At 46.3% G+C, this 12317-nt stretch overlaps 1 protein-coding gene across 1 annotated transcript; it reads right to left on the bottom strand.

Moving 5' to 3' along the window:
- Positions 1-5083: 5083 nt before the first annotated feature.
- On the bottom strand, positions 5084-6931 carry CRCT1 (cysteine rich C-terminal 1). The gene is made up of 2 exons (XM_061406203.1): positions 6828-6931; positions 5084-5759 (listed from the first exon to the last, which is right to left on the bottom strand). The coding sequence occupies exon 2, from the start codon at positions 5744-5746 to the stop codon at positions 5405-5407; it is 342 nt and encodes a 113-aa protein (XP_061262187.1). The 5' UTR covers positions 5747-5759; positions 6828-6931; the 3' UTR covers positions 5084-5404.
- Positions 6932-12317: the final 5386 nt, after the last annotated feature.

The following is a 12317-nucleotide window of genomic DNA, read 5'->3' on the forward strand; positions in this document are numbered from 1 at the left end:
CCTTTGCTTTTCATTTCTCTTCTTTTCACAGCTCTTTGTAAGGACTCCTCAGACAGCTATTTTGCTTTTTTACATTTCTTTTTCTTGAGTATGGTCTTGATCCCTTTCTCCTGTACAATGTCACGAACCTCCATCCATATTTTATAAGGCACTCTATCAGATCTAGTCCCTTAAATCTATTTCTCACTTCCACTGCATAATCATAAAGGATTTGATTTAGGTCATACCTGAATGGTCTAGTGGTTTTCCCTACTTTCTTCAATTTCAGTCTGAATTTGGCAATAAGGAGTTCATGATCTGAGCCACAGTCAGCTCCTGATCTTGTTTTTGCTGACTGTATAGAGCCTCTCCATCTTTGGCTGCAAAGAATATAATCACTCTGATTTCAGTGTTGACCATCTGGTGATGTCCTTGTGTAGAGTCTTCTCTTGTGTTGTTGGAAGAGGGTGTTTGCTATGACCAATGTGTTCTCTTGGCAAAACTCTATTAGCCTTTGCCCTGCTTCATTTTGTACTCCAAGGCCGAATTTGCCTGTTACTCCAGGTGTTTCTTGACTTCCTACTTTTGCATTCCAGTCCCCTATAATGAAAAGGACATCTTTTTCGGGTGTTAGTTCTAAAGGTCTTGTAGGTCTTCATAGAAACGTTCAGCTTCAGCTTCTTCTGCATTACTGGTCAGGGCATAGACTTGGATTACCATGATATTGATTGGTTTGCCTTGGAAATGAACAGAGATCATTCTGTCATTTCGGTGATTGCAGCCAAGTACAATAATAACAGCTACAGTTTATTGGGTACTTATTGTGCTAAGTGGATTTACACACATGATGTCATTTAATTTCTTTTGCAACCATATAGAGTAGGCTAAATTTTACAAATGAAGAAACTGAGGCTTCAGAGAAGTTACACAACTTATTTTTTTTTTTACATATCTGTCTATTCTTTTTCAGATTCCTGTCCCTTACAGGTTATTACAAAATATTGAGTCAAGTTCCTTGTACTAGTTAATAGGTTCTTGTATTTATCTATTTTATATATACACACAGTAGTATGTGTACAGGCTTCCCTGGCTCACAGGTAAAGAATCCACCTGTCAATGCAGGAGATGTGGGAGAGCCAGAGTCAATCCTTGGGTCAAGAAGATCCCCTGGAAGAGGAAATGGCAACCCACTCAAGTATTCTTGCCTGTATAATTCCATGAATAAAGGAGCCTGGTGGGCCACAGTCCATGGAGTTGCAAAGAGTCAGACACAACAGAGCAACTGAGCGTAATACACACAAAAAATTCTCATCTAAATTCATTTGAACCCTTGTAGTGCTTATCTATGTCCTGTTCTGTTTTTTATTTTTCCTGTATTTGTATATAATATATATATATCTGTTTGTGACATTATTTCTTGTATGTGATATTATCATTCATATCTTGTATATTTGTTTACCATGTTTCTCAAGTCAGACTATAATCTCCTTGTGGTCAAGACATATATTTGTGCATCTCCTAGAATTGTTTAATTCAAGATTTTACACGTGATACACTAATTAACATCCATTTACTTATAACTTTTAATATGTTCCTGGAACAGTTTAAATGCTAGGAATACAATGACAAATAAGCAGTAAATAAACATTGTCTCTAAATAATTATTTGGGTGCCATTATTCCAGGGTGGCTCAGTGGTAAAGAACTCACTTGTCAATGCAGGAGACATAGGTTCAATCCCTGAGTCAGGACGATCCCCTGGAGAAGGAAATGGGAACCCACTTCAGTCTTCTTGACTGGGAAATCCCATGGACAGAGGAGGTTGGCAGGCTCTATTCCATGGGGTTGAAAAAGAGTTGGACACAACTTAGCAACTAAACAACAGTAACATTCAACTATCCCAGTGTGCAGATTAAGATGTGGCTCTTCAGATGCATAAAGCAAACTATGGTTACCAGGGCTATGCAGCTGGTAGGAATAAATTGGGAAACTAGGAAAGACATATGCACACTACTCTATATAAAATAGATAACTGCTGCTGCTGCTGCTGCTAAGTCGCTTCAGTCGTGTGCGACCCTATAGACGGCAGCCCACCAGGCTCCCCCATCCCTGGGATTCTCCAGGCAAGAACACTGGAGTGGGTTTCCATTTCCTTCTCCAATGCATGAAAGGGAAAAGTGAAAGGGAAGTCGCTCAGTCGTATCCGACTGTTCACAACCCCATGGTCTGCAGCCTACCAGGATCCTCCGTCCATGGGATTTTCCAGGCAAGAGTACTGGAGTGGGTGCCATTGCCTTCTCCAAAATAGATAATTAGTAAGGACCTATTGTAAAGCACAGGGAACTCTACTCAAGACTCTGTAATGACCTATATGTGAAAAGAATCCAGAAAAGAGTGGATATATGAATGGGCTTTCCAAGTGGCACTAGTGGTAATGAACCCAATGCCAAGACTTAAAGAGATGTGGATTCAATTCCTTGGTCAGGAAGATCCCCCGGAGAAGGCTAGGGCAACCCACTCCAGTATTCTTGCCTGGAAAATCCCCTGGACAAAGGAGCCTGATGGGTTACAATCCATAGTGTCACAAAGAGTAGGACATGACTGAAGTGACTTAGCACACACGCGTGTGTATATGTAACTGATTGACTTTTCTGTACATCTAAGACTAACAGAACATTGTAACTTATACTCCAATTATGTTTTCTTTTGTTTTGTTTTTTAAAAAGAAGTGGCTTTTGGCTCTCTTGGAGAGCAGTACAAATCCTAGTCCAGAGACTGCCACTTCTTGGCTGAATAACCTCAAGTGTATCAGGTAAACTCTCAGAGCCTCCCCCAATCTGTTGAACATAGAACATAATATGTCTTATAGACTATGAAAGAGATATGTGAAAACACCTTAAAAACTGCTAAGTTCTATATAAGTTGCTGTTTTAATTACTGTAATAACATAAATTAAGCAGGAACTGGATCCAGTTCATGAATAAAATACTCTCAGCAATGTTGTCGTTGTCTTACTGGTAATTTTCAGCCTTATTCTCCAAAGATGATAAGAAACCTGATTCTGCCTGTCACAGTGTACTTGGGTGACAAGCTTTGAGTACAGTTTCATGTTGCCAACTCCCCTCAGGTCCAGCATTCCCAGAGGTGACTGCCACCACCTCCAAGGGAATGCCTGCAGCACTAATACAGCTTTACCTGCTGTTGGAAATCAGAAAAGGCTACGCGGCCATGAGCAAAGAACTCTAGCCCATCCAAAGTAGCTTTCTGGGTCTCTGTAATAGAACTATTCTTAGAATGCCCAAACCTCTCTCATCAGAGTCTCCCTGCACTGGCCTGCTGGGGGTCAGGGACACTTGAACCTGGCAGTACCACCATCTCACAGCCAGCCATTTAATTCATATCTTTGTGCCTCATGTTCAAGGGCATGTACTCCCATTGGGTTCACATGTCTCTCAGTGAATCACCCTCTTTCTTTCCCAAAACTCATGCCTCAGCTTCCTGATTAAGGGTTACCTCCCACCCTGAGGTTGGTTTTCCAATCTGTCTGTTCTGAGTCAGGCAGTTCTCCCTTCCCACCTCACCTCTCCACCAAGTTCCAGGGATTGTTGCCTCAACACACATCACTGGTGTGGGAGTGTCAGGTCCATGGGTGATGTCATTTGTTTGTAAACAATTTCCACAAATCACCTCCCACTGGAAACTACAGAGTCTAAGAGATGGAAACAGGGCCCCTCCCATCTAGAGTGGGACTGCCTTTCAGAGCCTCCCTGACAGGGGTCATTGAGTCTCAACTTTAAATAATCTGGATGAATCAATGAAGCATTTCTGACCTTGCCTCTAAGCAAATAACTTGGGCGGGTGGATGCCGTGACAGAGTTTACCAGTCACTGGGTCATGGATGGAGCAGCAGCCAAGAAGCCAAGCTTCAATTTTCTAAGAGGCTGGGTGTGTCTGCAGAGGCCAGAGTGTGATGGTGATTTCTAAAGCAGGAGAATATGACACCTTGAGTCTGAGAAGATGGACTTTGAAGTCAGACAGACCCCAACTCAAATCTCATCACCCTCACTCACCATTTGGGGGCCTGGGACTTTCACTAGCTGTGCAGTTTTGGCCACTGAAACTGATCCCCAGTTTCATCATCACCTAAAAAATAGGGAACTTCATGTCTATATATTGAGATTATTGTGAAGATTTAAATTAGATAATATATGTAACACAACTAACCTTGTGGCCAAGGAAGCATGAGAACAGAGTGCATGCCCAACAGATGGTAACTATTGTCACTATTATTAACACCGTTATTATCGCCTCGTCCCTTGTGAGCCCAGCAGACACTGCTACAGAGGACACTGTTGTGTTTCCTCTTCCTGAAATGACTGAATGAGGTCTGTGCCTGCAGGATGGGGTTTCGGAGCTACTCAGGATGGCTCCATCACAACCATCACCTCTAGAGAACGACATTCCCACATTTCCATGCCCGGCACTTTTCATCCTGCAGGGTCCCGAAAACCCATGGCTCCCTGTTGGACCTCAGCTGCATGACTGAGGCTTGGAGGAGGAGATTCGCAGTCTCTTGGAACAGCCACCTGGCAAAGCAGTTGGCTAGTGATCCTCTGTACCAAAAGTTAAGTCTCAGCTCACCTGATTCCAAAGCCCCTTAAGAACTGCATATCCAAACTTTTGCCCCACAGCTGCCTGTGCCTGATGGATAGGCGAGTGAGCACCTCCATGGAGCAAGGCTCTGGAAGGCTTCCCAGGACCAAGCAGAGCAGTTAGGAGCATAAGTCCTGGCTTGTCCATCTTGCATTGGCTGAGTGACTTTCAACCAGCTCCTTAACCTCAGTTTCTCTTCTGTAAAATGGGGCTAACAACACCTACCTCTTTGAGTCACCGTGAGATGATGCATGTCCCATAAAGCCCTCAGAACACTGCCTGGCTCCATATGTGACTCCTGCTATCAAGATTAAGTACCAGAAAGCCACTCTTATGCAGGCATGAATTTCAGTTTCCCGCCATTTACAAATCTGCCAAGCCAGAGCTGAGCGGAGAGGATGAAGTAACAGAACACGATGATAAATACACAAACGAAAGAATAACAAAGGGAGTGTTCTCAGGAGGTAGAAGCTTTATTATGACATGTCTTCAAACAACAATCAAATCTGTAAGCATTTATTGAGCGCCAACTGTGTGCAGGCCCTTGCAGACAGTAAAGTCCACCCACGGCTTTCAGGTTCCCAAGGAGAAAAAGCACACGTGGGTCAGAGGGCTTTGTGAGGCTGAATACAGATAGAGTGGGTGTCCGAACATCCAAGAGCAGTTAGCTTTGCGGGGAGGCAAACTCTGAGGCCCCGCCTCGCAGGGGAGCGCGGTACGGAGGGGCACAGGCGCGGGGTGGGAGCAGCTCTCGCGAGGGTTTGGGAGTGGCCTCAGCATCCGCAGCAGCCGGAGGAGCTGGAGTACTGGGACCTCTGGCTGCTGCCTCCGCAGCAGCCGCAGCCGCGTCTACCCTGCCGGCGGCGCCTCCTGGGGAAGCAGCAGCAACCGACGGAGCTGGAGCCGCCGCAGCCACAGTCGCCGCAGCCACAGTCGCCGCAGCAGCCGGAGTCCCCGCTGGAGCCGCAGCAGCCGTTGCCGCAGCACCCGTTGCCGCAGCACCCAGAGCTGCAGGAGGAGGTGTCGGGCTCCGGGGCGGGGCAAGGGGCGGGACAAGGGGTGGGGCCCTGCGAAGAGCCCCTGGGAGAGCCTTTGGCGCTCTGCTGAGAGGACATCGTCAAGGAGAACCTGAAAGAGAAGTAGCTTTTCATATGCGAGTTCTGTGTCTTTCCAAACAGGGCTTTTGAGATGTGACTTTGTGAGCACGTGAGCCTGGCCTAATGCCAGGAAGGAAAACACACACACACACACACACACACACACACACCAAGAAAAAGGGAAAGCAAAGGAAAACTCCAAACAGGTATTTCAGTGAGTGAGTTCCCCTGAGTTAAAACCTGCCTAGAGTAGCCACAGCCTATGAAAAGAAATCAATGGGTACCCATTTTCTCCGACTAGAGTAAGGACCACCCAAGTTCTTACTTTTACAGTAGAAAAGAAAGGATATTGTGGCAATTTTTCTGTCTGATTCATCCAAAATCTTCTCCCGTCTCTTTTCCCCTCACCCATTTCTCTGTAGCCATAGGCCTTCAAGTGTTGTTTGCCTAGCCGTCAGCATTGCATTAACACTAATGGGGTTTCCACAGTGGCTCAGTGGTAAAGAGGCCACCTGCCAAGCAGGAGACTCAGGTTAGATCCCTGGGTCGGGGAAGATCCCCTGGAGAAGGAATGGCAACCCACTCCAGTGTCCGTGCCTGGATATTCCCATGGACAGAGGAGCCTGGTGGGCTATATATAGTCCACGGGGTCGCAAAGAGCCAGACATGGCTAAGTGACTAAACGACAATGATAGTTAGAAAATACTCAAGTCACACGTGCGTCTGTCTGTCCCAGTCATTTGGGTCTAAAGGATCCACAAACACCAGAAGCATGTCCTGGCCTACGCCTGTCATCCCCCACCGTAAGGAAAAGGACAGTGGGGCAAAGGATGGAAATACATGGCAGGCCAGGGAGCCAAAGATCTGGGTTCTAGCAGAGTCACATCTCTGCTGTAGACTTGCTGTGTAACCATGCAGCGCCCCCACCCCCTATCCAGCTTCTATGTGCTCACTGAGGGCAAGGTCAGCTCACTGGAAGCTTGGGGCCCTCTCCAGGGCCTTCCTCCTACATCTCCCCGCTAGCTGTGTTCTGCCTTCACCTCCCCTGTGTCTTCAACTCTTCCCATCCTCCTCCCCCAAGGTCCACTTGGAGACTTACCAGGCCCTGGCTTGGCTGAAAGACTCACTCAGTTTTGCAGCTGGAGTGGGCCCCCTGCTAGGCAGTGGATTGAGCAGTGTCCAGCCAGAGAACCTTTTATAAGAACCCAGTTAGGCACTGGCTCTTGGGAGGGGCCCATTTCCCGACAGACATGGTCAGCTGACACATCCCAGAGACATTCATCACTCAGGTAGCCCCGTAGGTGGTGCACGTGTGTATTCATGTCACCTCACAGAGGTGTCAGGATTGCTGCAGCATGTTTACTTTCCAAATAGGACTCTGTTCATAGCTGGGAGGGCTGTGTGTGTGCTAAGACAGGGCCTGGGGGCCCAAGTGAGGAGAGGTCTGGCCCTCTCTTGGGACCTATTCTCTTTGCCCTTTTCTACAGTATACAGTCATACACATAAACACACACACAGACACACACACACACTGTTCCCCTGTTCACACACTCAGCCCAAGGTAGTTATCTAGATGGTCGTTTGTAGTCTAGTTGGTATCTTGGTTCACATCTCTCAGGATCTTGGTCCTTAGCCCCTCAAGGAAGACCACAGTTTATGGGAAAAGCCTGATGGGTTTCATCCAAATGCTTCCAGGTGGGACTGAGTGAAGATGATGGTGGAAATGTGCCTACAGGAACCTCAGTGGCAATTTCTCTCTGTCACTGAAGACAGGAAGAAAAACCCAAGCAAAGTTATGGAACAGTTAAGACCAGGAAAGCTGTGAATGCAGTCAGGTTATCTATCATACTCCCATATAGCCCTGATGGACCTAAAAGAAAAACTCATGCAGGATGCTGGTCCAGGTGACAAATACTAAGCCAGATTGTGAGACTCTCTGCTCCTGACCTCATCTCAAACTCCCTTTGAAGACAGGTTCTCCCTGGGGCCACTGCCCAATGTGAAGAGAAAGAAAGAAGGGAAGAAGGAAGAAAAAGGAAGGGAGGAAGAAAAAGAGAAAGAGGAAGGAAGGAAAGAAAGAGAAAGAAAGGAAGGAAGGAAAGAAAGAGAAAGAAAGGAAGGAAGTGTGGAGAAAGAGGGTGGAGGGAGGCTAGGAGACCTGTCCCAAGGTCCAAGGTGTCCATCAAAAATGGTGCCTTTAGAATAACTAGGGCTTCCCTGGTGGCTCAGATGGTAAAGAATCCATCTGCAATGCAAGAGATACAGATTCAGTCCCTGGGTTGGGAAGATCCCCTGGAGAATGGAATGCTACCCACTCCAGGGGATCTTCTCCAGTATTCTGCCTGGAGAGCTTCATGGACAGAGGAGCCTGGCAGGCTATAGTCCACGTGTTGCAAAGAGTCAGATACAACTGAGCAACTAACACACACATACAGAATAACCAGCTTTTAAGAATTGGGAGAGACTTTGGAGGTTAACTGGTATCAGAACTGCTTCTTAATCAGTGCAGCTGCCCACAACCATGAATGTAAGGTAAAAGAGAAATCCAAGACAAGAATTCAAGAGTTGATGGTGAGACAGGTTTGGGAATGAGTGAGCTGGGTGTGTCAGACAAAGAAAGGTAAGTCACAAAAAGATACCAATTTCATTTAACATGGCTTTAGAGCCTGATTAACAGGTTGATGTACCTAGGGCCACCTGTTAGTGAGTACAGATGAGATATTAGAGATATTAGAGAAGGAAGTAATGGAGTAACAAGATGCAGACAGGATTTCCTCCGGGAAACGATTTGGGCAAGTACATGCTCATTGTGTGGACTTGCTATAGCCTCATATACTAACGTTCATTACCCATCACTGCTAACTCTTATCGAAGGAAGGGCTAATTGTTCATCTTGAACATAAAAGGCTGATTCAGAATTATTTCTATCACTAACTTTTTGAGTCTTTCCTGAAGGAATCAGACTATTCCTAAAGGAAAAACCCAACCCAGTGTCAGAAGCTCCCGGGGCTCTCGCCTGCATCCCCTTCTCACACATCACCTCCCCCGACCCCAACCAAAGCGATGCAGAGGAAGGAATCCTTGTTGGTTCCCTGTGCTCAGACACTTAGTCATGTCTGACTCTTTGCAGCCCCATGGATTATAACCCGCCTGGCTCCTCTGTCGATGGGATTTCCCAGGCAAGAATACCGGAGTGGGTTGCCATTTCCTTCTCCAAGGGATCTTCCTGACCCAGGGATTGAACCCAAGTCTCCATCATCTCCTACACTGGCAGGTGGATTCTTTACCACTGAGCCACCTGAGAAGCCCCTCTTGGTTCCCTACTCAGACTCAAACTCTGGCTTTCAGGAGCCAGAGGAAATGGACTCAGAAATTCCATACCTGCCTCCTAAACTCATGCCCCAGAAACTAACCTCCATCAGCTCCCCTCTCTAGTCAATTAACGGAAGCACCCAGGATTATAATAATCAGTAAAGTAAAAGTGTTTATTCACTGGAGCCCACTTTGTGTGATCTTATTGCCTGTGACTAGGAAATAAAGTTGTGGTTTTTTGTTTTTTGTTTTTTTTTTTTTAATAATCACCAATTCTGGAAGGAAACCCTCTCAGAGTCATCTCACTGTGATCTTTCTGGGTCCCACCAACTCCTTTTGGAAAAGCATGTTCCCAACCCTTCTCATGGGAAGCTTATGTCAGAGTAATGGTCTCCAACATGATTTTTTCCTTCAAGCTTAAAGTCCCCTCCTTCAGATCATAAAAGGAAATATTGTTTCCCAGAGGTCTGAGTAGTTTTGGTGCAAAATCTGTTTCCCAAACTGATTTTTTAAGTGTTGACTTGTATTTAGAAGAAGGGGAGGGAAGATGGCTTGAGGCATTGGGTGGGGAGTGGGAGAGGTGAACGAAACAATCAAGAGGCAGTGACACCACGAATAAAAAGCTTTATGGTTACAGTGATAACCCAAATTCCAATACTGAGTCCTCCAAAGAACTATATCTAGTGGGAAATCAGGCCAGTGAGTATCAGAGGTTAAACCTCTAGACCTCACCATGGAAAGAACGTGGCAGGAAGAAGAGGGACGTTCTGAGTGTTTCGGAAGCCCTTCCGTTCTCTTCTTCCAATCTTCCAAGCCAGAAAAAGAGAAGACTCAGGCTGGGCAGATCATCAGCTCTTTGAATCCGGGAGTGTTGCTCTTCAGTTGGTCTTCATGACCCAGTTCAGCAGCAGCCCCCAGAGCAGCAGCTGGAGCCCCCAGAGCAGCAGCCAGAGTCCCTAGAGTGCTGGCCACCGCCACTGCCACAGCAGCCAGAGCTCTGGTGTCGGCGTCGAAGAGATCTGCGAAGCTTGTGGTGGCTCAGGCAGCAGCCTCCACCCCCAGAGCTGCAGCAGCCCTCAGAGCTGGGGGCACAGCAGGAAGACGCTGGAGGGGGACATGGGGCTGGGCACTTGGGAGGACACTTAGGAGTACACTTGGGTGGGCATTTAGGGGGACACTTGGGTGGGGGCTGGCACTGCTGCTGGTTTTGCTGGCAGGACATCTTGGCAGAAACTGAATGGAGCTGGAAGAAAATAGAGAAATTTTAAGTTTAACTAACCCAAAATAACTTCCTTACATTTAAAACTGAACTATAATTTCACAAGAGTTCTTCTTTATGGCGATCAGATTTTAAAACCCAGTCTCCCCAAATGAGTTACAAGAGACATGCAAAGAGTTTCAACCTAGGAACTCCATAATTTCAAATGAACTTTTTGCAACTTCAGAAAGATGCCAGTCCTTTTCCTTGTAATCCTCCCTCCCCTTTCCAGCAGAAACTTCCCTGCCAAATCCACTTTTCTCCTTGTCTTCCTTCAAGGCTGTCTTCAGCCTCCACCCAGGGCTTCTCTCTGCCCAAAGCACCAGCACCAAGAGTCCCTCTTGGTCCTTTACCTGGCTCAACACTGGAGCAGATTACCCTGGAGGCAGGTGGACTGAGGTGCTGCCAGGAGCTTCTGCCTTTTATACAGGTTCAGCTCTGACCTGGCATCAGGCAATGACAACCAAGGGCAGGATGCTGATAGCATTTTTCCCAAGGGGCACAGGTGACTACCCTCCCCTCACATCCCAAGGACCCAATTCCTCCCTCCGTAAGTATGTCAAGTATTAACCCACAGGAAGATCCCCTGAGAGTTGCTGGCCTCTAACTAAGATAACGATGCACTCAGTGCCTGTCAATCTCACAAGCAGTTCTGCTATGTTCCTGATTTCCCAAGCTCAGTCAATAGGGTTCTAGACCTCTGCAAAGGGAAGTACTCTCTTCTCTTTGGTATAGGAAATGGAGGGAAAATTCCCAACATGGAAATTAAATGGACCTTTTGGAATAAAGATACAGATCCAAAATAAAGTTCCAAGCCCAGGCCAACTATCTAATGTGACTTTTTCATTCTTAGATGATGCCATGTTGTTGCTGCTATTTAGTCACTAAGTTGTGTCCAACCCTTTGCAGCCCCATGGACTGTAGCCCACCAGGCTCCTCTCTCCATGGGATTTCCCAGACAAGAGTACTGGAGTGAGTTGCTGGTTGCTTCTCCAGGGGATCTTCCCAACCTGGAGATTGACCTTGCATCCCTGAATTAACAGGCAGATTCTTTACTACTGAGCCACCAGAGAAGCCCACTTGATGTCATAGTCTGGGACTAGGAATGCTTGCTATCTCAGTGATGCTATTTTAGGCAGGCCCCATGCAGATGGTGTGTGTGGGTGGTTGGCTTCTCTCTTTACCTGAACTTGATCCACCAAAAGAACTCACAGAGAGCACTGACTCAGCAATAATAATCCCTTTGGAAGGGCAGAAGTCTCAGAATGGCTTCTCTTTCCGCATGTGGTCCTAAAGAACGCATCTGTGGTCTGCCCAAGGTGAGGTGGCAAGAGCGGGTATACGATGAGGGTGAAGTTGGAGAACTAGATTTCGATGGAAGTTGCCAGAAGTGAGGCCTAGGTTCTGGTCGACTCTAAGAAAAGACCATCCAGCCTGAGAAAATCCTTTTTGTATAAAAAAACCTGATGGAGGGGGAGGGGTGGGGAAGACATAGGTCTTGCAAGCCTGCGATGGAACCCTACAAACAATGTCCCGAGGGCAAGTTAGATCCCCACTAAAGTCATCAAAGTTTAGTTAGCTGATAAGGTCGTCAAAATATGGCATATTCACGATGAAAACTGCAGTGAGAGGAAGTAAGACAGGGAGAAATACCTCAGCTCTAAGCTGGACACTGTCTGGCACCAGTTCCCAGATCTGCAAACTCAGGCAGGTTATTTAAGCATCGTTATAAAAAGGGGTTTCCTGTTTGCATTCCAGTCCCCTATGGTGAAAAGGACATGTTTTTTTTGGTTTTTTTTTCTTCATCCAAATTTATTTCCTTTCTGATCATTATGATTTTCATGTAAGCAAGTTGCCAAAATACATTAGCTCTGATTTTATACAGACTCTAATTTAGGATATAAGAAGCATATAAACATCTGCCAATACCAAAATCTTTATGACCTTATAATTGTATGGAGTAAGAAAAGGGCACAGATAAGGAATATAAATAAATTAAAATCTAAAGACTTCCTTTGA

Source organism: Bos javanicus, chromosome 3 (assembly GCF_032452875.1).
Source record: "Bos javanicus breed banteng chromosome 3, ARS-OSU_banteng_1.0, whole genome shotgun sequence".
Lineage (NCBI taxonomy): Eukaryota > Metazoa > Chordata > Mammalia > Artiodactyla > Bovidae > Bos > Bos javanicus.

Excerpts from the sequence above, each read along its gene's own strand:
- CRCT1 (XM_061406203.1), bottom strand. The coding sequence starts at position 5,746 with ATGTCCTCTCAGCAGAGCGCCAAAGGCTCTCCCAGGGGCTCTTCGCAG.